The 23,055-nt window shown below is 39.5% G+C and overlaps 5 protein-coding genes and 1 long non-coding RNA gene across 8 annotated transcripts; 1 reads left to right on the plus strand and 5 right to left on the minus strand.

The window, feature by feature from the left end:
* Positions 1-62: 62 nt before the first annotated feature.
* Positions 63-3,154, minus strand: LOC144471961 (uncharacterized). Of its 3 annotated transcripts, none has more exons than XM_078184585.1 (4): positions 3,017-3,154; positions 2,816-2,942; positions 1,398-1,809; positions 63-403 (listed from the first exon to the last, which is right to left on the minus strand). In XM_078184585.1, the coding sequence occupies exons 3-4, from the start codon at positions 1,788-1,790 to the stop codon at positions 176-178; spliced, it is 621 nt and encodes a 206-aa protein (XP_078040711.1). In that variant the 5' UTR covers positions 1,791-1,809; positions 2,816-2,942; positions 3,017-3,154; the 3' UTR covers positions 63-175. The 3 variants fall into 3 exon arrangements, with proteins under 3 accessions (XP_078040711.1, XP_078040710.1, XP_078040712.1); XM_078184584.1 differs by having other exon boundaries at positions 1,398-1,796; positions 3,017-3,153; XM_078184586.1 differs by lacking the exons at positions 2,816-2,942; positions 3,017-3,154 and adding an exon at positions 2,138-2,460 and having other exon boundaries at positions 1,398-1,796.
* LOC144471964 (uncharacterized) lies at positions 3,108-6,965 on the plus strand. The gene is made up of 3 exons (XR_013494367.1): positions 3,108-3,232; positions 6,570-6,731; positions 6,827-6,965. It is a non-coding gene; the product is annotated as an uncharacterized LOC144471964 (long non-coding RNA).
* Positions 3,534-6,087, minus strand: LOC144471962 (uncharacterized). Its single transcript, XM_078184587.1, has 2 exons — positions 5,544-6,087; positions 3,534-5,136 (listed from the first exon to the last, which is right to left on the minus strand). The coding sequence occupies exons 1-2, from the start codon at positions 5,571-5,573 to the stop codon at positions 4,663-4,665; spliced, it is 504 nt and encodes a 167-aa protein (XP_078040713.1). The 5' UTR covers positions 5,574-6,087; the 3' UTR covers positions 3,534-4,662.
* On the minus strand, positions 6,179-9,639 carry LOC144471963 (uncharacterized). Its single transcript, XM_078184588.1, has 3 exons — positions 9,509-9,639; positions 6,564-6,717; positions 6,179-6,450 (listed from the first exon to the last, which is right to left on the minus strand). Exons 1-3 carry the CDS (start codon positions 9,637-9,639, stop codon positions 6,241-6,243), a joined length of 495 nt encoding a protein of 164 aa, XP_078040714.1. The 3' UTR covers positions 6,179-6,240.
* Positions 9,640-10,859: 1,220 nt separating this feature from the next.
* On the minus strand, positions 10,860-14,938 carry LOC144471960 (uncharacterized). The gene is made up of 3 exons (XM_078184583.1): positions 14,685-14,938; positions 12,424-12,804; positions 10,860-11,465 (listed from the first exon to the last, which is right to left on the minus strand). The coding sequence occupies exons 1-3, from the start codon at positions 14,715-14,717 to the stop codon at positions 11,142-11,144; spliced, it is 738 nt and encodes a 245-aa protein (XP_078040709.1). The 5' UTR covers positions 14,718-14,938; the 3' UTR covers positions 10,860-11,141.
* Positions 14,939-17,346: 2,408 nt separating this feature from the next.
* LOC144472387 (uncharacterized) lies at positions 17,347-22,650 on the minus strand. The gene is made up of 5 exons (XM_078185429.1): positions 22,572-22,650; positions 21,392-21,646; positions 20,333-20,497; positions 19,702-20,103; positions 17,347-18,752 (listed from the first exon to the last, which is right to left on the minus strand). Exons 1-5 carry the CDS (start codon positions 22,584-22,586, stop codon positions 18,429-18,431), a joined length of 1,161 nt encoding a protein of 386 aa, XP_078041555.1. The 5' UTR covers positions 22,587-22,650; the 3' UTR covers positions 17,347-18,428.
* Between the last annotated feature and the right edge of the window lie 405 nt (positions 22,651-23,055).

A 23,055-nucleotide genomic window follows, 5' to 3' on the forward strand; every position in this document is an offset into this window, starting at 1 on the left:
TATAGAAATTAAAATCATACTTTAGTTATTGTTTAGTAAGATATCGATTAAGTTTATTGATCTGCGTGTTAAAGTGTTCTATTACAAAAACTAAAGTACAAACGATTTATAATAATGAAGTGGTGAGAACAGAAGATTGTTTTGTTTAATTCCCTTCAGCAATCTCGTAATCTTGTCAAGGTCCCAGTCTAATGTCAATAAGACCTTCTCCTCCATGTGGACGAGAAGGTTCGTTTGTGTCAGATTGTGGAGTTGTATTCGCGTTGTGATTATGTTTGTTGTTCTTAACATTTTCATCATTAGGATTGCCGTGATTATTGTTTTTAATAATATTGGAACCTTCGCCCGGATTCCGTTCCTCTCCAGTTTGCGATGTCTCCTTATTAGCGCTAATAATAATCATCTGTAAGTGGTAAAGTATTTAAGTTAACAAAGATCGGTGTTTACTAGTTCATGATATTGGAATCAAACAGCGCCGGATAATCAGAATTCTATTGTACCTAAATCTCTTTTTTCAGAGAAATTTAACAATTAGAGTATACTTTGTAGATGTGGAAATGTTCAGAAGATTTCTCTGCATATACGCATATTGTCCAAAGAAATTTATTAAAAAATGGACTATCTGTTAAAACTGTTTTTACAGCATTACCATTTGTGGATAATTTTGGCGAACAGTTTGGGCATTTTGTCACTATATGGGTTGGCACTGTACGGAACTCCTAACTCTGTTTTTTGTAATTCTGTAATTTTGCCAGAAGCGGCGCCAATTCTCATAAATGATGGCATTTTAAAATTTTTGTAAAGCTTCGAATATTATATGCAGAAAAATCTCATGAAAATCTCTGTATCATCAGAATATCCTTTTATCGTTATATTTCTTTGATCAAAGAAATTATCGTTATATTTCTCTGATAAAAGATGTACTGTACTTGTTGTCGGATATGTGTTTTTGACGTATTGCTTTTAAAATAAAATTGAACTGCAAAGTTTTAGAGCAAATTCTCGCTCTGTTTTATAACAAAAAGGGGTCTTCTAGGAACAGCGACTAGAACGTAAAGGCTCTAATACATTCAGGATGAGTCGTAATCGTATTTCCAAGCCTGTGGCCTGAATAAATGAATCCGTTTGTGTCTCTCATATTAATATCACTTTATACGCATATCGAAAGACATTCAATAATACTAAATATTATCTTTCTTTCTCATACTTTTTTAACCAAAATAGTTTCTATCCGACTGCGAGATTCGCTCATGAAGGAACTGCAATTCCTATTCACCTTGAACGTGTTAAAATAGGCATAGACAGGATATTAGAAGAGTTTCCTGAGCGAAGCTGTCGATGTTCGACGAGTGGTTTTTGCATACTTTTTGAATTACGTAAACAGACGTAAAACATACCGTGTCTTTCGTTATTGGATTCTGGCAAACCCATTCAGCTTTGTTGAGGTCGATCGAATTCATATTGCTAGTGTCTTGATACCAGTTCGCATTATTCTGATTGCCAAGTTGAACTCCGGGCAGTGGAAACGATGGTGTCGGTCCAATAGGTGGAAATTGTGGTGTCGGTCCAATAGGTGGAAATTGTGGTGTCGGTCCAATAGGTGGAACTGGTGAACAACTGGGTACCTGTCCCGGTGGACATGTTTGACCCGGCGGTCCGAAATTTTGACATGGATATTGATTATGCGGATGTCGTGGAAATTGATGCGGATATGGAGGCCTCCATTGTCTCAACAAGTGGGTACCCTCTACCACTGACAGTAGCAGACATATGGCGACGATTGCCTTCATTTTTTGCTAAACAGGATGTCTATGAGTTCAAGTTGTATTCGTCATTACAGTTATTAAGTTGTGCAACAAAATCCATTCGCGTTTTCTTATGAGAAGATATAGTATCATACAATTGTCGACGCGAACTAATCTACGCAACCTATCCTATCTTAAAGTAGGCAATTCTGACTTCTATTTCAGTCAAATTACATAGAAATAGCCCCACGAGAGCATACCTTAAATTCATCTGAACTATCGTTTTCACGGGTGTCAGAGATCCGCGAATGGACAACCAATTGCACAACCTAACTGCTTCATTAATTAATAAATTTATCCGATTAACCCTCGAAGACCAATTGACCACGTACACAGACTTCTGTATTCTACGCATGCGACGACAATATACCGAGAACCGTGATACACCAAACGATATTCCAACAGCGCAGTTTGTTGCAGAATTTTCTGATAATGACTGATGCGGTGAAACTGGCGTGTCGAATAAGGAAGAAAGAAACGCTGTGGTTATACCAACCGGCGGACTAGGAAAAACCATGCGCTCCAGGGAACCGTTCTTGAACTTTGACTCGCGACGATATTTAGACTTTTGTCGAAATTGACGAAAAAAAAAGAACGAAGGAAACAAATATTTATTTTGGCGCGAACAAAGATCGGAATGGGACGAGAATTTCTTTTCTTTACAAAGCGATCTTCCACAGTAAAAAAAAACGAACTATAGTTCTCGTTAGTATTCGCATCGTCGGTGTTCATGTTTACAGACGCTATAAACTGATAAAGATCTTTACAGATTTCCGTTTCGATTTGCTAACGAAGCGATTCTGTTGTAGCTCGAATTTCCGACAAGATAATTCATGCGCGGAACACGATTAGCAAACCCGATCAAAAACAAAATCGAGCAATCCTCGGGGGGGGGGTCTCGCGCATTTCAAGGAGCAGCCGCCGCAACGAGGATCGACGATCGTCGCGGCAAGGAGCAACACGATGATGTGGACGCTCGATGTTCAAGGCCAATGATGTAATTCGCTTACCGTTGACGAACCGTCGAAGAGCAAGGTCCCTGTCGTCAATGGCACCGATCAAGATCGAACGCGGAACTGCTGCTCGCTGACGGCACGTCGGTGTCTTTTATGACGTATGCTTTGTGTGTTCCGAGACCTAAAAGCAATTTCGGTCAGTAAATATTAATGGACCGTGTTCGGCGAATCCCGCGATTGTTCACCGCTACCTACGGAAATATAAACAACGTTCGTCGGCTACGCGGTGTCGGAGACTTTGTCGGAGAGCCGCGATCGTGAGGACGACGATTCGGTGTCGGTTTAACGAATACTCGTGAAACGAGGCTTCACGTAACGGAGGAAATAAATTGTTTATCGCGCTTCAACCGTGATTTATTGTAATTTATGACGGAAACCGTGGCTCGTCGGTTTCACGAAAGGTCCGCGCAGGTCAGTAGATGTTTAATACCGTCTATACTTCTAACTGTCCATGAAATAGAAAGTAGATTTATCTAGAATGAATATCAAATAATCGACGGTTCCGTAACGAATCGTTCGAAACATCCATGGAAATCTTATTCGTTGAGAAACCGATATCTGTACAAGAATGCAATATAATCATTTCTCATAAGATTATCATTTAGAAAACGATTGTTAAGCTCCTTTCAGGCGCGGCGCGTTAATCAAAGGCCTATTAACAGGTTTCCGGTAGTTAAATCGTTAATGTCTCTATCGGAGGATCTTCTCAGTCGCGGTAGTTGTAATTGGTATTCGAGAATAGTACGTACTTCTTCCCGTAGATGTAAAATACGATAAAACGATTTCAGATGGCAAACAGAGGAGGTATAAAATAATTGATGAAACAATATTTCCATGTTTCAAATCCTCGTGCTATTTGCCGAGCAATTACACGAGCTTGAAGATCCCAATGACTAAAAAGCACATAGAATGGGAACATTGGTATGAATTCAATGCGACATGATATGAAGTCAATTAACATCACTGGGCGATTATCAGGTCACTTGCTAATACGTTGACATTTTACCGTAATAATTTTAGTTTTTTTTTTCACAAGATCAAATATGTGTATGTCTTCATTGTACAAGGTGTCTCAAAAGTCGCTCGCATTAGGGAAATGAAGCTTTCCTGAAGTCATTTGAAGCAACTTTTTCCTTAGCGAAAACACAATGCGCGGTTTTGTTTATTAGTCATTAATGGAAAACAGTGACCAATGAAAAACGAACTCGGCTGGTGCGAGGCAGCGAGCCAACGAGCGAAAGAAGCACTGTTCCGCCGATTGCCTCGCGCCATCAGATCTCGCCTCTCATTGGTTAGTGGTTCTTATTAATAACATATTAACGACGCCTCGGAGAAAAGTGTTGCAAAAGAAAAAATTACTCAGAATTACTCCAAATTACTTAGGAAACGATCAATTCCCGATTGCAAGTGGCTTTTCAGACATCCTGTATAAGGTCTCTGAGATAACTAATTCTCATTATTTTGAGATACCACTTAATTATGCTGCCATTAATATCGTTATTGGTTATCTCGGAGATCGTATAAATGACCTCCCAAAAATCACTTGCAATCGGGAGTAAACACCTTGCGAGTTGTCTGCAGATAGATGTTTAATAATTAAAAAATCGATCCGTGGAGGGTTAACCAGATGAAAAAATTTACAGAGAAATAAACAATTAACGTACACGTTTATATTTACGAAGCTATACAAGACACTATGAATTTCAATGAAATTGACTGGCAATGCGACTCAAACGCGTGGTACATTGTTCGCATCCATCGGATACAAAATGCCGCTCGATCCTATCTTAACGTGAAACAAATGCGAAGTTATCGAAGAGAGTCTGTTAATCCAATTACAATTATGGTCTCCTGTTGTAATAAAACTGTCCTGCCGTGTCATCGATGTTCGCGTTCGTTGTCTCTTCCCGCGTTATTAACGGCAACAAAGTGTCCAGCGCGAAGACGAACAACGGCGATTCCATGAGACCGATGAGGTCGCCGAACGGGAATTTATCGAACAAAACCATCGCTTTGTTCGCGAACGTTTCGATAAATTCGAGAGCCGCAGCCTTGAGGGCCTCGAGCAGAGCCAATATTAGATCGACGACGGTCTTGACCAGTTGATTGTCGGCGGGTTTGATGCCCTTCAGGATGTCGAGTTTCGCCGTAGCAATGGCGTTCGCAGCCCCGATCGTCGCTTTCTTCTTCAGTATGACGGACTCGGTTAGATCGTGGACCGCTGTATGCATGTTGTTCAGAAATTTCTCGTCAATAGTGAGGTCGTTTGATTGCCTCATGCTGTAGCCATCCGACAACGCCGTTGCCACGCCGATCTAGGAAGAATTTTCTGTTACGCTGTTCACCGTTCACGGTCTTATCATTTTCGCGAGCTTCTCGGTTAATTGAATAAAATTAATTCGCATCGGTTGGCAAACGCTGTTCGAACTGTCGATCGATAAAAATATTTTTGCACTAGTTTATTTATTTATAATAATTAACGTATTTTCTTTATAATCATTAATATCATTTCTTTATATTAATTAATATATTTTGTTTATATAATTAATATATTTTCTTTATAATAATTAATATATTTTCTTTATATAATTAATATAATTTCTTTATATTAATTTATAAATTTTCTTTATAATAATAATCAATTGAAAATAAACGCGAGTGAGGAAGGAAAATAATAAAGGAAATACGTGGAGAATCGTGTTGCGTTCGAATTAGAACTTACGAGAACGAAGACTGTCGTTGGCAACCGCATTTTCGTTGTACACCGTCGATCGAACAAGGCCCAAATAATATTAGAAGACCGATTACGCTCTTATATATTTCCAAGCTGTCGGAGATAACGCGATTTTCCCAAATTTCCCGGTGTCTCCCGGCATACTTGAAATTTTCTAACAATGCGTGAACGTACCTTGTAAACTTTCACCTTTACCACGGTATCTCTCGTGTTCGCTTATCGCGCTCTATCGAAAATCGCTCATGAATTCTCTGGGTAACTGTAATGTCTGTTGCGTCAAGACACGAGAATGATTTATTTTATTTCGTCAAGCTATACTCCGATATACGATTCGAACGTGAAAATGTGTACGAAATATAATCGAAAACAGTTTATTAATCGTTGAAGGTGAAAAACAATTTTCACGGGAATGAAAATAGTAGCGTGTGAGCTTTTATTATTTTTATTTATATTTATATGTGTATATTACATTTGCCGGTGTTTATTCCATTGATATTCCTGTGCTACAAATGGGATTTCCATAAGTTAAATAAATAAAATAAACTATAAGAAGGGCATCACCCGTATTTGGGTGACGCCCCCCCCCCCCCACAGAAGGATGCCTGTCACCCAGATAAGGGTGACGTGGTGACGGACGTGTTAAAAAAAAAAACATCAGAGACCGTTGCAAAAACGTTGAAAATGGTTAATCGGTATTCCTCGGTTCTTCCGGTCCCGTGAAAAAATCGGGCGAGTCCGTTGTCCTCGAGCTTCTCGGATTCTCGAATTTCGCGTCGATCGATTGCACGCTGTCCGAGTTGTTCTTGCCCGTATAACTGTTTTCGAGCAGGAAAGCGGCGGTCATCAATATTGACACGCCGGCAAAGATCATCCACATCAGCAATTCCAACGCGACCTGTTCCATAAATTATACAGGGTATTCGATTAATTATAAATTGTAAGTCGCATGGATTCCCGGTATTCTCCGTCGTATGACTGTGTTTGAGCTTTGACACCATGGGGCCTCACTTCCAGGACAGCGCGGGCGATAATTTTGACACGATCGTTTCCGGAGGCGCACTGCCAGAACATGTACGGCGTGATGACGATCAAGAGCAGGATGTCCAACACGTTCAACAGGCACACCGACGCCGAGTTCGCCAGCGACAACATTTTACTGGATCTGCGAATAAAACGGTATCGAGTTCTGTGCCCACAAAAAAAAAAAACAAGAAAAGGTTATAATCAAAACATCGTCATTTTATTCTTGATCATTATTTTTAACGTTTCAGTCGCGCGCCAGGAATGCATCGGAAAAAACAAGGATCCAAATGAACAATAATTATAAGACGATCGTATTTTCTTCGTAAAAATCTACGGTTGAGGTTATGCTGCGATTGAACTATTAACCTCTTGCACTGTGATAACGAGTCATACTCGCGACATACGTTTCGTTCACGATTCGATAAATACGGCGGCCACTAGTTTCTATTAAATTGAAAGAACATTTAGATCCCCTGTTATCGAAATCTGGGAATGAAAGTGAACGAGGACAATCGGGACACTGGCATCATCTCATGACATCAAGGAAATAATTAAGGACGAAGTAGTCGTAATCAACGTAGCTATGAAAGATGGTATAGCGCAGGGGGTTAACCCTCGCAAGGCGGCGGCTGAGTATATTTTGATCCAGAGTACTTAAATCGTACGTTTAATCATTCAATCGTCAGCAATTGAAACAAGTAAATTATGATTACATCGAGGAGAATAGACAGGCCAAGAAAGGGCATAGCCGATTAAGATGGTCAAAAATGCCCTTAGAGGTTTTTCAATGGGTCATACACCGTTCGATAGCTGACCAATAAAAACTCATCTGTGTTAGTTGTGAACTCATCTGTGGTAGTTACAGGGTAAATTGGATTTCGCGGTTTTCCGGCATTTTTCCACCTTTAGCGGCTTTCTAAAATTTTGAAAAAAATATGGCTTATTTTGGACATTAAGCCGCATGTTATAGAACTTTTTCAGATTTTTCAGTTGCAAACTGTGATTATCAAAAATGAAAAACCCCCAAAAAATCGGAAAATTCAAGATTTCCCACTTTTATATTATATTCAAAACTTTTATATTAATTCCCTGATAAAGTACTATCACGGCTCGTGTACTCAATTTTTCTCAGATTTTTTGCCAATCTGCAACATTGTCAAAAAAAATGAAAACCCAATGTGTCGATGTGTTTTGCTGTCAGAATGAAGCTACTACTTTTCTAGCTTACCGCGAGAGTGGATTAAGTAATTTTAAACGTTATTGCATCGAAACAAATAATTTTTTAACCCTGGAAATGCAAATTAAGCGAGCAAAAAAATTGTAACGAGCGGAATATATACCGAAATGTTTCCGCTCATTACAACTCAATCGGTTAGAGCGTACGATTTCGGTGCTGCTGGACTCGGGTTTTTTTTCGTAAAACACATTTTATGTTTCCCATTCTATATCACATGGTTTATTTAAATGACTTTACAAATATGTTTGTAACGTTTCAAAAAAATTTTGTTTAACATTTGAAAAATATTTAAGTCAACATACATACAAAAATAGTTTTGTAGTATCTCTCATTTTATCCATTCTCTAACTACATATGTTCGCCATTACGACTTTCTTTAACATTCTTTAGATTACAGTTCATTAATTTTGCTTCTAAGCTTTCCATCTTCAGCAAATACGGGTAAAAATGACTCTTCGTCCTGGAAACCAATTCTTTTTTATGACTTCCTTTTATGATAAAGTTTTCTTTCGTGCAAACGGCCAATGGGTCCGTGGATGTAGAGGCTGAAGATGCCCAAATCAAGGAGGTTATGTAGAGCCTGATACATTCCTACATTCCTACATTCAAGCATTCCACATTCCTAATTCCTACATTCCACATTCCTAAATTCCCACATTTGTTGCAGGTTGGCAAAAAATCTGAGAAAAATTGAGTACACAAGCCGTGATAGTACTTTATCAGGGAATTAATATAAAAGTTTTGAATATAATATAAAAGTGGGAAATCTTGAATTTTCCGATTTTTTGGGGGTTTTTCATTTTTGATAATCACAGCTTGCAACTGAAAAATCTGAAAAAGTTCTATAACATACGGCTTAATGTCCAAAATAAGCCATATTTTTTTTCAAAATTTTAGAAAGCCGCTAAAGGTGGAAAAATGCCAGAAAACGGCGAAATCCAATTTACCCTGTAACTACCCTCACGGACAAGTTACAGGGTTAAAGTTTTACACAGATGAGTTTTTATTGGTCAGCTATCGAACGGTGTATGACCCATTGAAAAACCTCTAAGCGCATTTTTGACCATCTTAATCGACTGTGCCCTTTGAAAAAAATATGTTCAAAGACATATTTTGAAAAAGTGACTGAATAATTCTCGAAATTGTTACAAACACTGACAATAGTATAGTTGCAAAAATGCTCCACCGTCGGACTGTTAATACGATATTTTCTGATATTACTTTGAAAAACATTTAATACAATGAGGTCTCACGGAGGGAGTCTATTAAATTATACAACGAAACTGATAACAATAGGATTGTTTAACCCTTTGAACTTCAGTGACGTCTCGGCGCCGCCATTAAAATTGTTGCGATGCATTCCAAAATGATTTTCATAGATAATGCTTAGATTTAAAAAATTGTTGAAAGTGTAATTGTTATATGAGTAGCGAGACTCAATTTCATCATATAAAATGGATTTATTAACATTATACAATTTTGTTATATAAAATGGATGTACTAAAAGCCGGAAAAATTATTTTAAATCACCAGTTGAAATGGCTTGGTGTGCAAAGGGTTAACAAAGGTATAGTATAAGATATCTCTCCCGCGTGTAGCGCGTTGATAGAATTAGGCAAGCTGCGTTGTGGACAATCAGTATAATAATTTAGTTCCGTTTCAAGGATTCTTGGATCGAGGTATAGTCGCTTACCTGTCCGTTTTATCGCAGATTTGATTCGCGTCGATCATCTTTGTGAAATTAACGTTGTTCACTCGCTTCATGTTGGTTAGGTGTGCGGCAGACATTTTACTGTCTGCAACCACATGGATGTGCCGAGACATGGAAAATTTTTAGGACGCCTCCTGATTAAATAATCTAGCCAACATTGGATGATCGAGGATTACGTAAACGAATATCACAACGTCAACATCTTAAAACTAAGTTTGGAAACTCGATGACGTATCGCGGGTCGAAAAGAAACGGTCGCCCTCGGACCACGCCTGCTTTTGTTTTCTTGTCGAGCGCATAAAATGTTCGAAGAAGACAATTTTAGAGATTTCATTTTATTTAGTTCACAGTTTACGGTAGAAATATTTCGATAAGCCGCCAGATTACACAAGAGATCTCTCCTTCGAGCAGATCCATTCGTTTCGCTCGACGAAACACGTGTGTTACAATACATTTTTCAGTTTAAAAATTCAGTTCGTCGAAAGCGAACGTTTGTAAACTTTGGCCGTGAACAAGTTTTTCGAACAGCAAACTGGAGGCTCGAGTATCTCTAAAATACTTTTTGGTATCGATCGTCGAGATTAACATTCAATCATCGATCTTCGCAATGCTTTGATTCCCGTACAAGGCACTCGTTGAACTACACAAACCGAAATTGATCGCGCTAACGTAACCTCTTTGCACTCGAGTGGTGGCTCTAAGGCACCACTATAACTGTTCTATCACGTCCCAAGCTAATTTTTATAACAACAAAGTTTAATTAAAAAATTTAATTTAATTTAAAAAATTGTTAAATTTGTTACGAGTCACAAGAATCAATTTCGTATGCATCAAAGTGCACATTGTTACATGCAATGAGAATACTATGTGCTAGGAAAATTATTTCAAATTTGCATTTAGAATGGCTTCGAGTGCAAAGGGTTAAATTGTAGGCAGATCGCTTCGATCGATCGTTTCGCGGAAGAAAATTGATTCTCTAAAGTGGTTCCATCGCCGACGCGAGGACGCGGCGACGTTTACAGGGTCGGAATGAATGTTCTCGATTTATGGCACAAAAGAAACGGTGATTCAATCGATTAGGGTCACGAATGCTTACGCATTGATACAGCTATTTGTACATGCTAACACATATCGGAACCGATTTAACACGAATCCGGAGCTTTTCTAAAGACTAACGCAGACAATTTACCAGTTTCGTCGAGTGCCGACAAAAAATATCGATCAAAATATCTTCGGCGAGAATGTCTGTTATTTATAAGCGAGGGAAATGGCATAGAACGTCAGATATCGACGAAGAGGCCAGCCTTGAATTCGAGAAGCGCCGATGGATAAATTAATCGGTATTCCAATCGATGTTTCATTTTCACCGTTTATGAAATTCGTTGTTGCTAATATAATTTTTTTTTACCGACAGGATTTCTCGGAGTCGCGGCAAGAAGCGAGAATTTGCATAAACATTCGCGGCCACGATCGCCACGGCAATCGATTCGAAGCCTCGCTACGACTCGAGGAGAGCGTCTCGCGCGTCGTTAAATCGTTTCCCCGTCGACGACTAAAGGATTTCGACGATTATTACAGACAATTAAAGACGTACACGTCACTGGGTGAAAGGATTTCAGTAAGCCGGTAGATGGTAATAGTAAGGTCTGTACGGTTGGTAGCCGTAACCGTAATGCCTGTCACGGTGTTGCCTCTTCGCCAACTGTTGCCTGTAGACGAACAAAGGTCTGAAGACTTTTGCGTCCTGGGCCTCCAGGTCGTCGGAACCCTTCCTCGAACCGTCCGCCGCTTCCGGTTTCGGTGTCGCGTCGATGGACCTCGCCACACGCGAACTCGTGGCTATTCTCGTCGGATGTCTCAGCGCGACGGCAGGTTTCTGCACTATCTCGATTTCCCCGTTGGTCTCCAGATGCCCCTTGGCCTTCCCGTACGCCTCGATCTGTCATCAGTCAAAGATTTTTTTTCTCTTAGGTCTCGATCATTCAATTATGCAACAGCGCGTTGTCAGAAACGCGACTGTCTTCGATATTTCTTTATCGGATCACGCTTTTCTCTCTAACAAGCTTGAAAAGAAATGAACTTTGCACTGTGGCATGACATGTATTAGGTTGGTGCATATGAAATGTCGGATGTTTACGTAAATATATAAAACTGTATATCTGTTTTCAAAAGCTGTTGATTTAATCAAAATATGCCCCGTTTGCTTTACTACACCCTTTTCACCTACACCTATATACTATTTATCCTGTATGAATACTATATACTATTTAGCCCGTAAAAACTGTTCTAAATGTTTAAAATAGCGAAAGTCGCTTGGCAAAAGATCTATATTTTATGAAATTTTATATTTTACTTCATTTAATATCACAATTGTTTTGTACGACGTATGCGTAGTTTTTGTGGACTAAACAGTATGTAAATGGAGACAGTCTGAAAAATTCCATACTACAGTTTATTGATCCGAAAAATCAGAATTTCTTGAAGACAGACATTTATGAATCAAACTCGCGTTGGGGAAAGTGTATTGAAACGAATGAGGCACATTTTGATTAAATTAATAGCTTTTGAAAAAAGATATGCAGTTTTATATACTCGCTTAAAAATCCGACATTTCATATGCACCAACCTAATAGTATAACATTTATACTGTCTATAGCGTTCTCAATTGTTCTCCCGTGCGAAAAGACAGTTGAAAAATCGTCTTCTAACCCTTTGCACTCGAAGCTATTTTAAAGATTGAAATAATTGTTAAAAGCGAAACTATTGGTCTGAGTTACAAGAATCAATTTCGTATCCATAAAATGCACCCTGTTGCATGAAATGCAAATAAGTCAGAGAAATTGTTTTATATTTATAGTTAAAATGACATCGAGTGCAAAGGATTAATTTCAACTCACCGCTCTGACAGCTCTCGGTCCGTACTCGATCTCCCCATCGACGTTGCCGACGTTCTTTACTACGTCGGTTTGAACGCGGCCATTATTCTCATGATTCTTCTTCGCCATTCCGCGCGCTCGCGCTCCGGGAAGATCCTCGTCGGAGTTAATATGGATCTTGTCCACTTTCCCGTCGAAGCCGGTCTGGTTCTCGATGTGCACTCTCATGGTGCGGCTGTTCCCGCGGAATTTCCTCGGCAACCGAGTCGCCGCGTTTTCCGCATTTCCCATGTTTTCCGTGTTTTCAGAATGCAGATCGGCGGAATCCAACTGACCAGCGGAACTCTCCGCCTGCCAGGGGCTTCTCGCGGTCCCAACATCAAACGAGACCAAGAACAATAGCTGAAAATTCATTTTCAAGTGTTATTATTTAACCCCCTGCACTCCAGACCAATTTATGCCTAGATCTAAAATAGCTATTTTAACCAGCTGCATTTCCATTCGATATAACTTAGTACAATTTATGAATATGAAATTGAGTTTAGTGAATTATAAAACTGTTACGCTTTTACCAATCTTTTAAATTGAAGGGTCCTTGATAATGTCAAAATTATTTTGGAAATAGTATAACGATTTTCATTGCCACCTCAGAGGCGCCACTCGAATGCAAAGGGTTAACCCCGTGCACTACGATTCATTTCGCGCTTCGTTGATTAGCACTTATTTGTCCTTAATACTTTTAATAATAGGACCAGTCAATTTTTATTTCTTTTATTGTCTTTCTGTACCTTTATTTCTAGACTTTGATAAGAGAAGAATTTATCTTTATTCCGATGTAGAAGAAATTAATAATGTTTATATTTAGTAGATCTTGCAAGAAATCTGTATCACGAGTCTGCCTCGTTATTATAGTGCAAGGGGTTAATTTAACAATAAGGGGTTAATTTACCCCCTTGCACTACGACTTTTTCCACGCTGCGTTGATTAGCAATGATTTGTCCTTTTACGGAACTTTCATTTTACATAATTTATTCCATTTTATGCTTATGAAATTGAGATTCGTGACTCGTATACTAGTTAGACTCTTAGTAGCTTTTTTTGTAAAGCTAAACGAATATGATAATGTAGAAATTAAAAATAACTTTTTGAATATGATGCGATATTTAGCGGTGTCTCAGAAACACCACTCGTGTGCAAAGGGTTAATATTGTTCTTAATAGGACCAGATAATTTTTGTTTCTTCTATTGTCTTTATTTACTTCCGTTTCTAGACTTTGATAACAGATGAATTTAATTTGATTTCAATTTAAAAGCAATTAATAATATTCACATTCAATGCATGTTGCATAAAATCTTGACGTCGAATCTGACTCGTTATTATAGTGCAAGGGGTTAATCGTGGTCCCGCGGCTCGCTGTTTCGTGATAACGTTAATCACTGTCGAGGAACAATTAGAGTCTTCCTGTTTCGTTCTTTCAATGGAGAGAAAATAAATACAATGCCTGTGCGGCATATACGGTATGAAAGTATTTTTTTCGTTCCAGATTTTTACACTGTCGGGAATTGTTGGAGATTTTTATGCTTTTTCAACGCTGTATTTCTTATCGCGAACAGACCATGGCTTCTCTTTTACACGTTTTATATGAAAACGGTGACGCAATGGTTTAAAAAGTTGTATAAGAATAAAGTAATTATTTGCAATCTTGTTTGAAAGAATCGTTTAAAAAGCCGTATGAAAATAAGGCAATTATTTTATAACTTTCGTAAAGATAAAACAATCTTTTAACCGGTCGTGTAAAAATGAAGACAAATGAAAATAAAACAATTGTTTAAAAACACATGTGAAAATAAAGCAATCATTTCAAGACTTGCATAAAGATAAAGCAATGATTTGAAAAAAAACGGGTAAAAATACAGAACCGTTTAAAACACCGAGTAAAAATATATAAATGTTCGAAGACCCGTATGAAAATACAGAATTGTTTAAAACACCGTGTAAAAATACAAGGCCGTTCAAAAGCCCATGTAAAATTAAATAAAAGTTGAAAAACGCGTGTAAAAATAAATAAACGTTCAGCAACCCGCGTAAAAGTTTAAAAATAGTCTCTAACACATGGAACGTGTGAAAATGAATAAAACGTCTTTGAATACCGTGTAAACAGAATCGATCACGCGTCACACCGGGCACCGATCTCATTAAAACTCGACGGTAAAACATGCGAGTTTTCGTCGCAGCCGACACGCGACAGACACACACACGAGGGGTTGAAACAAGATCTTACCAAGAGCGCGGTCCGCATGGTAGTACTCTTCATCGTGTCACGGTCGTTCCGCTGCGGTGTTTCCGTTTCGGCCGAGACTTAGGTCGCGATTGGGAGAACAGATTGACCGAGCATCGGTTATATACGTGACGCCGTTTACGATCCGGTGGAATGCGATTAAGCCGCGGCCGGTATGCAGATTTTCTCGTAGAGAGGGAATCCTGCGCGAAATGAGTCAGCCCAGCGCGCGTACACCGCGGTCCCGAAGAAAGGCAAGAAAGGACGCGCTCGGCTTGTGTTTGCTTTTCTGCTTCATGTATCGGCGAAAGCTTCCTATCCGGCCTCCCTCTCCGCCCCGCAGCCATTTTGGATTCCGTCGACGGCGTCATCGCGCGCCTCCCACTTTTGATACCGCTTCATCCGATAGCGGTATCGTTTGTAACTTTCGCGATCCCGCCTGTTTTTCTTCTTCCTCGTGGGAACGCGTCACGTCACGCTTCCACATACCGAAACGAGCAAATTCTTCGGTGAGAATTAGTGTCCTTTCTCGTTCAGCTTCGAACACCATGACACTTCTCCCGCCTCGGATTTCATTACTTCTATTGTATGGGATACCTTATTGGCAAAGCCCCTCGTTGCTCACCGTCAGTAATTTGCGAAAATTTTTAGAATAATTCACTTGGTAGATCTTTAAACCCAGCCGCACTGGATATACACTGTACTATACTATACACCAAAATTATACATACTCCGAGAAATGAGGGGTTCCTGAGGCCGTTTCAAGTAACCTTTTCCTTTACCGAAATGCAATCCGTGGATTTGTTAACGAGTTATTAATGAAAAAACAGTGGTATGTATGTACAGTCATGAGTACATGTACCTGTAATTTCTACCAGGTTCTTTTCTTCTCCTTTTCTTTTCCTCTTTCTTTCTTCTTTTTTCCTTTTCTTTATTTCTTTCTTCATTTCTTTTCCTCTTTCTTTCTTTTTACTTCCTTCTCTCTATTTCATTTCTATATAATCATAATGTTCTTTCACGATTCACATGCACTGTAATGGATCATCTTCTTACACTATAAACTCGACGTAATCCTAGAACGTTTCGATATAATTTTGATCCAATATGCTCATGTACGTGCGTTAAAAAATCCAGTGAACAGATCAGTAAAGTGATAAAAAAGGAAAAAAGATTTCTTCCAATTTTACTCTTGAAACTTCCTTTCTTATTTCCCATAACAGTGAGGGGTTGAAGAACCCGGCGTTAAATGAGTTCTAATTCCATTTGTAAATATTCCGAACAGAGACTGGCAACGAAACCAAGCGAGGTATTATTAAAATTTGACGTAAAAGAAAAAGTCCTACAAGACCCCATAAGTCATCAATTTTACATCGGTCTGGCGCCCTTTACGCACGAAATAAAACTGTTAATTAACTCAAATTAGCGACAGATAAAATTGCGTTTCCTATGTAATTGCATTTCCTATGTAAATTATATCTACGAACTAAAAATGGTGGAATCGAAGGTATTAAAAACTAGATCAAAGAGTGAACTTATTTCTCTAAGAAGAACTTAGATTAGTGCATGTTCTCGTTCCCCGAAAAATGAACAATGCAATAACGTATTTCCAATAACGTAACGTCATTTTTCCAGCAGACCGCTACGTTTAGTGGCGAGTTCGAAGGATCCCGGCCGCATTTTCGTAGAACAGATCATCGTCGACACGTCAGGTCAGGTGTTAAACGCTCGTTCAGCGGCCGTTGTTAACATCTCGGATATCGTTCGTGCGCGGGTATCGCAACGTTCGCCGCGGATAAACCGGCGAACAACGAGGTTCGTCTATGGCCGAATGACTAATCCGATACAGCCTCAGGGCGTTAACGATGTCGCGCGTTAATCGACGGCCGCGATGACCGTCGGAATATGTTCGCGGAATAACTGGTTTCGTGATCGTTCGTCGAACGCTTATCTTCCTGGATATCCGAGGATCCGATCGATCGTTGCGACGATTATGTGGGTCTAGGTCGAGCCCGTTGTCGTTTCGAAAAATGTCCCCTCCCCTTCCCTTTTCCACCGACGATGTTCCCGGTACCGGTCGATCGGGAACTCTCCTCTCGATCGTTGCATTCTGAAAATTCCATCGCGGCGACATCAATCCTCGCGGCAAAAAAAAAGAAGCAGGAATGGACGCGGTAGAATTACAGGAAACACGCTGGGAGCCGCATTTCTTTCCCCGATTAAGGTCGAATACATTAGCTATGATTGATTCGTAAAACAACAACAGCCGGACGAGCATTTTCTAATCGGTCGGGCCGATGATTGCCCGCCCCGTTCTAGGACACGGCGAAGTCTGTCCCCGTTTCCAGGACAGAATCGTTGGGTCTGCTGGCTTCGTTTTCGGTAACAGAGCGGAACGGAGTCGTAGTTTCGGAGCCGCGGCGATAGGCATCTTATTCTACTTATTGTTTATATTGCTGAGAACGTGTTCTACGCGTTCATTATCATCTTCTACAATATTTAGAGCGATGCGCGGACGATTCCGTTCTTGAAAAGTGGGACAGGATATTGGTGTTATCGATAGAAAACACTTGGAAAATAATGAGACGATCCTGGTTGCGAATGACTGAGTACGGTTAAGAAACATTAACAAAATTTAATGAACAATATTCAAATACAATTGCGAACGTCGTATGTAATAGACGGATTGCGGATTTTATGCGCTCGCCGCGTGACTGTGCAGATATTTCAATTGGAAATCTAAAATAATTTTTCTGACTTTTATAACAAAATTCATTACATGCATATGAAATCGAGTCTCGTGACTCGTACAACAGATACACTCCCAACAATTTTTTAAATCTAAACATAAAAATAATTTTCGAACGTGTTACTAAAATTTTAATGGCGCCGCAGAGTCGCCGCTCGAGTGAAAAGAGTTAACAATCCTCTAATTACTATTCTTGACTTGCTAGAACGATTCGAAGGAGAAATTAATTTTATCTTGCTAACAATACCACTATCTCTAACAATTCGCTGGACAAATTTTTATCTCGCGTAAAAATCCACAGTCTAGTAATAAAGTCGTAGGATCTAGTCTAACCCTGACGCAAGAGGACAGACGCCATTTTGTTTTACAGTACAATGCTCTGTATTTTAACGCGCAGATAATAAATAGAGCAACGCGGGCAACAAAATTGTTCGTTCTCTTGTGACAATTCAGGGGTGGAATCGATAGCGTCGGACTTTGCTACGACGTTAACTCGTTCGATACGAGTGCCGGATATATCCGGCGTCCATGCGATCGATATAAATAACAGAATTTTATATAAGTATCTCTTAACATTAAAGCTTTAAGATTTTATATATTTATATTTTATATCTCTTAATATCAAACCTACAAACAACACTTTTTATTTAAAAAGCGTTGTTTTGTTACGCACAGTTATTACTTGACGCTTAGAAAAATCTTCGTACAAAGGAGAACTGACCGAATTTTCGGCACTGTGCCTCGTACAGCGAGAGTGTCACGGCGGAGAGAGTGCCCGTGCCGAAAGGATTAACTCCTTGAACTATAATAACGAGTCAGACTCGTGACGAACGTTTCGTGCACGATTCAAGGGACGCAATGGACAGAAGAATTATCTCATGAAATCAAGAAAATAATTAAGGATGATATAATCGTAATCAACGTAGGCTATGAAAGACGTAATAGTGCAAGGGGTTAAAGAAAGGTAGCGAAAGCAGCGTTTCTACCTTCCTAAATGGATTCTAATAATCATCGTACTGTGATCTGTAATAACTGCGTCTTGGATAATCGTAGTATCTTCGGTTGTTGTACTCGTCGCGGTACCTAGATCTAGCTTGGGACTCCTGTCGGTATCGAAACAGGGGTCTGAAGATGATGTCCTCGGCGACGTCCATGTCACCGGCTGATCTCGGGTATTCTTCATGATCCGGGAGCAGGGGCGCTACGATCCCCCATCTCGGTATCGCGACAGGTGCCAGAAACAGCTCCTCGTTCACCAGATTCGACGTGCCGTCCGGCAACAAGGACACTGGCGCCGACTCCTGCGTCGACGGGATGATCGTGATCTGAAAATGGCAGAACTCTTTAAAGACTCTGTTTTCCCTTGGATCTCTTCGTCGCTGGAATTCTTCGTCGAATGGGGGGACGTGAAGAAAAAGAAGTGGCTGCTTTGCTAAGTTGTTGCACTTTATTAGAACCACTTTGTGTGTATATACAGCTTAACGATCTCTTGCTAAAGAAAGTAATTGCTATTTATACCGCGAGGATATCGTAGACGGAGATGCGAAGTCAATTAACCCTTCGCGCTCGAGTGGCGACTCGGAGGCGGCGCTGAACATTGCCGCATCGTTTTCAAGAGAATTTATTATTATTGAATGCATCGTTAGATATTCGATGAATTGTCAAACATTATTATTTCTTTATTTGTTATTATTTCTTTATTTATTATTACTTTTATTTATTATTTCTTTCTATTATTTCAAATTCATATGTTATAAATAAAAGCAATTATATCAACTGGAAATACCGTAGGTCGAAACAGATATCGGCATTTTGGAATAAAAATATTCTCGAGTGCAAAAGGGTTGCTATATGAACTGCGGTAATGCCTCTGATCGCGCAATAATTTCGATACGCACGACAGACCAAACGATTTATCATGACGCGCGTGATTTAAACAACAATATCGAACTCATTATCACCAAATTGTCCAACGATACATGTCAGGAATTTCCCATGCGACATCTGCTACGCGGATTTAAACGTACGCTAACAGCAGATATAATCGATGTTTCGCGAACAATGATTCTTCAAAAATGCAAACAGCTTTGAGGCCTTTGGACGATCAAGCCTAATACACTTGGACCGAATAAAAGTGATAATTGACTAATTATTATTGTCAATACGCTGCATTTGGCTAAGCAGAATCTTTTAGTAATACGCTGCTACCAAATTTGAGGACAACAGGATTTTACTCGTAGCATGGTTCTCTTTAGGAGATTTTTATGGGTTTACCTCCGACCCGAGCGTTGAAGTCTTCCAGTAATCGGGACTAATAGTCAGGGAAGATTGATCGACGTAGTTCTGCGTTTTCTGCTGGATCTTATCGCTGTTGTCTTTCAAAAATTGGACCTGCTTGTCCACGGCGTTGCCAGTTATCTGGTTCGGCAGAATGGCCACTATGGGAGCGTCCGCTTTGCCCTTGTTAACGGTCGACGGGTCGATGACCGCGACTATGGGTACGGCCACCGTCTTCGACTCCTCTTCCGGCAACGGTATATGTTGATTTACTTTCTGTTCCAGGAACTCGGACTCGATTTTACGGTCCCCGTTCACCGGTATCTGTTCAATGTTCCCATCTGCGAACGATAACGAGGCCTGGCTCTCGTTCTCGTGGAAGCCGGGGGTTGAGTCACCCTGGAAACCGTAGATCAAACGTAACTCGCTCACGCTTGGAAACGACACCGGTTATTCGAATTTTTACGTAACAAAGAATCGCGCGTATTCGCCGAATCGCGCGAGAGAAGAGATCCTCGGCATAATTCGTACGCGACTCATTGCGCAATCCGCTCGTCACGCGCTTTATCGCGGACGAAGATCAGGATTGATCGGATCTGTTGGATGGATCGGAATTATCATTCTCTACCTGCGGCGTGTAGTCATCCGCGTCGCCTTCGACCGGCAATCGATTATCCACCGAGGAAGACTCGATCGACTCAGCTTCCGCTTGCTTCGTTTCCGTGATGTTCTTACGAACGTCTTCTAGATTCTCGGTTGGGACGACCAGGATGTGTTCGCTTTTCGAGAGGATCTTCGAAAGAAATATACGAATTAGTTTATTTAATCAAATCATGTTCCCCCGGGCTTGCATAGAATATTTAATCACATTTCCACCGCTTTTGCGGGCACTCGAACAAATAGATAAGAATATAAATAAATCGTAATTTAAAACAGAAAGTAATATTAAAATGTTGACAGTACAGGTATAATAATTTCTAAAAATATTTTCTAATCGCTGCCTAGTGGACCTCTTAACCCCTTGCACTATAATAACGAGTCAGACTCGCCGCGAACGTTTCGTACACAATTAATTAAGTATGGCTGCCAACCGTTTCTATTAGATCGAAAGAAAATTTGAATCCCCTGTCATCGAAATCTGAAAATAAAAGTAAACGACGACAATCGTGACACCAGAATCATCTCATGGCATCAAGGAAATAATTAAGGACGAAACAATCGTAATCAACTTAGCTCTGAGAGACGTAATAGTTCAAGGAATTAAACAGGTCCAGCAGACGTCTCAAACAGGTTCCATTTTATCGCGAACGCGACACGATATTTAATTTAGCGAACAAACTTCCCAACACAATTTTCGAAAAATTCTACAGAAATTTGTGTTTATTCAAATGGATAAGATCGTCAATTAATAATATCCAATTATTATTGTCATGCATATTACTATGCACAACTATATTACTAATAGCGTATGCAATTAAATTGCTACGTTACAAATCACTTTGAGTTAAGAATTTTAACAATGTTCGAACCGAAGCGGCTTTTTTGATCGACGAGAACATTAATCCGGCCAATAAATGTTTGTCGAGCCGCGTGTCATTTTAATTAGACATTAAAAAGATCTGCGCGCGATATGCGAACAGCGCGGGTGTGTTCGAGCATCATTCTACCTATAGATATGTATACGGACCTTGTTTGGATCATTAGCTGGCAGAATGTAAACCTTCCTTTTAACGACCAGACCATTCAACGAGCTGTTGACGGCAGTTTGGTGTACAGCATCCTGAATAACTGGATCCTGGACGACTGCGGCGATCGTTTCGTTCTTGTCACGAGGTGTCGGCGGCAACAAATTCGCCACGTCTTCGGGTACCAGTGGTTTCGCCGTTGATATGCCACCGTGGAGTATCAAGATCGCGCAGAACGCGAGCATGAACGTTTCCGTCTGAAAACACACATAAATAAGCTTATTAATAAATCATAAGACAATCGATGGACCGAATGAATAATTAGTTCGTAAACAGAATTTAGCGATTATAGAACACAATAAGTGTTAGGATCAAGGTTATATCAAGGTTATGTTAATTATGTATATTATGGTAACTATTAGGTCGAGTCATAGATAACTTCCTTTTTTATCAGACATTTATTTTATTTTTCCCTTATTTATCTTTTTTGTTTCTTTCATTTTATTTACTTGGAACCCTGTTTTTAATTTGATATCCTCCATTTAGTAAAAGCAAAAATTCGTTTGTCCCGGTGACTCGCTGTGCGTAGAAACGAACAATAGATTCTACGTAGCTGCATCGGAAGTTATTTGTGACTAGACCTAATATATAGACCGAGGATCTTTGCGCAAAGTGAAAGTTACTGGCACCTGTTGCAAGAAGCGGTAATTGCTTAAGATTCTCTAATATGCTTTAATAATTTTTCCTTGGTACTCTCGAATTGTTTAAATTTTGCAATAATTTTAAATTGTACCTTATGTTATAAGTTCGTAAAACCCGCACAATGGTCGACATAGCAGACACCGGTGAATATTTATTCAGTCGTAAATATATAAACGTTGTTATGCAGTACGGAGTCAAGCAACAAATGAAACGAAATTATAATTAAGGCATTGCACAAAATGTCACAATCGTTATTTAGACAACATTCGAGAATCATATGAATGACAACATTTTGTCATTTTGAATAACAATATTTCTGAAGTGTGCACTTTTAATCGTGTAATAATTTAACTCTGTTTTTTATCTGTTATTAGCAAATGAATAACAAGTAACGATAATAATAATAATAATAATGGCGACCAAACGCACGACCGATAACAAGGACTGCGCAGTAACGCTACGTATACCGTTCTCCGATACCATTTTGTGCTTCATCCCTTCGGCGATCACGGCTACAGGTTTTCGAATCTCCGTTTCGACTGAAACTCCGGCGAACGTCTTTTCGTGTCTGGCCGGTGATAACGGTCCGTTCGTATTTTATACCAGCTGCCGAAAGAATTATCGTTGCCCTGCTAAAAGACGTGAGTATCAGCCTTGCGGTACATCACTTTGGCCGGCTATACCTTGAACCTGCTACTTGCGTTCTTAGCCCGTTATCCGTTCTTTCGCAATTATAATTTCCGAACTGTCTTCGCTAATAAACACCTATTTTCAGGCTAAAATAATTCTCTATAAATAGTAAATTCTCTAATAATATAAAGAAGTAATTCTCTAATAAATAAAAAATAAATGCTACATAATAAATACAAATAAATAATTTCACTACGCAATTTAAAAAAAACGCAATGGAAGAGAAATGTTAATTTTGCTGCTGATTTTAGCGAAAATTAAAATAACAATAATA

This window comes from Augochlora pura, chromosome 7, assembly GCF_028453695.1.
Source record: "Augochlora pura isolate Apur16 chromosome 7, APUR_v2.2.1, whole genome shotgun sequence".
Classification (NCBI taxonomy): domain Eukaryota; kingdom Metazoa; phylum Arthropoda; class Insecta; order Hymenoptera; family Halictidae; genus Augochlora; species Augochlora pura.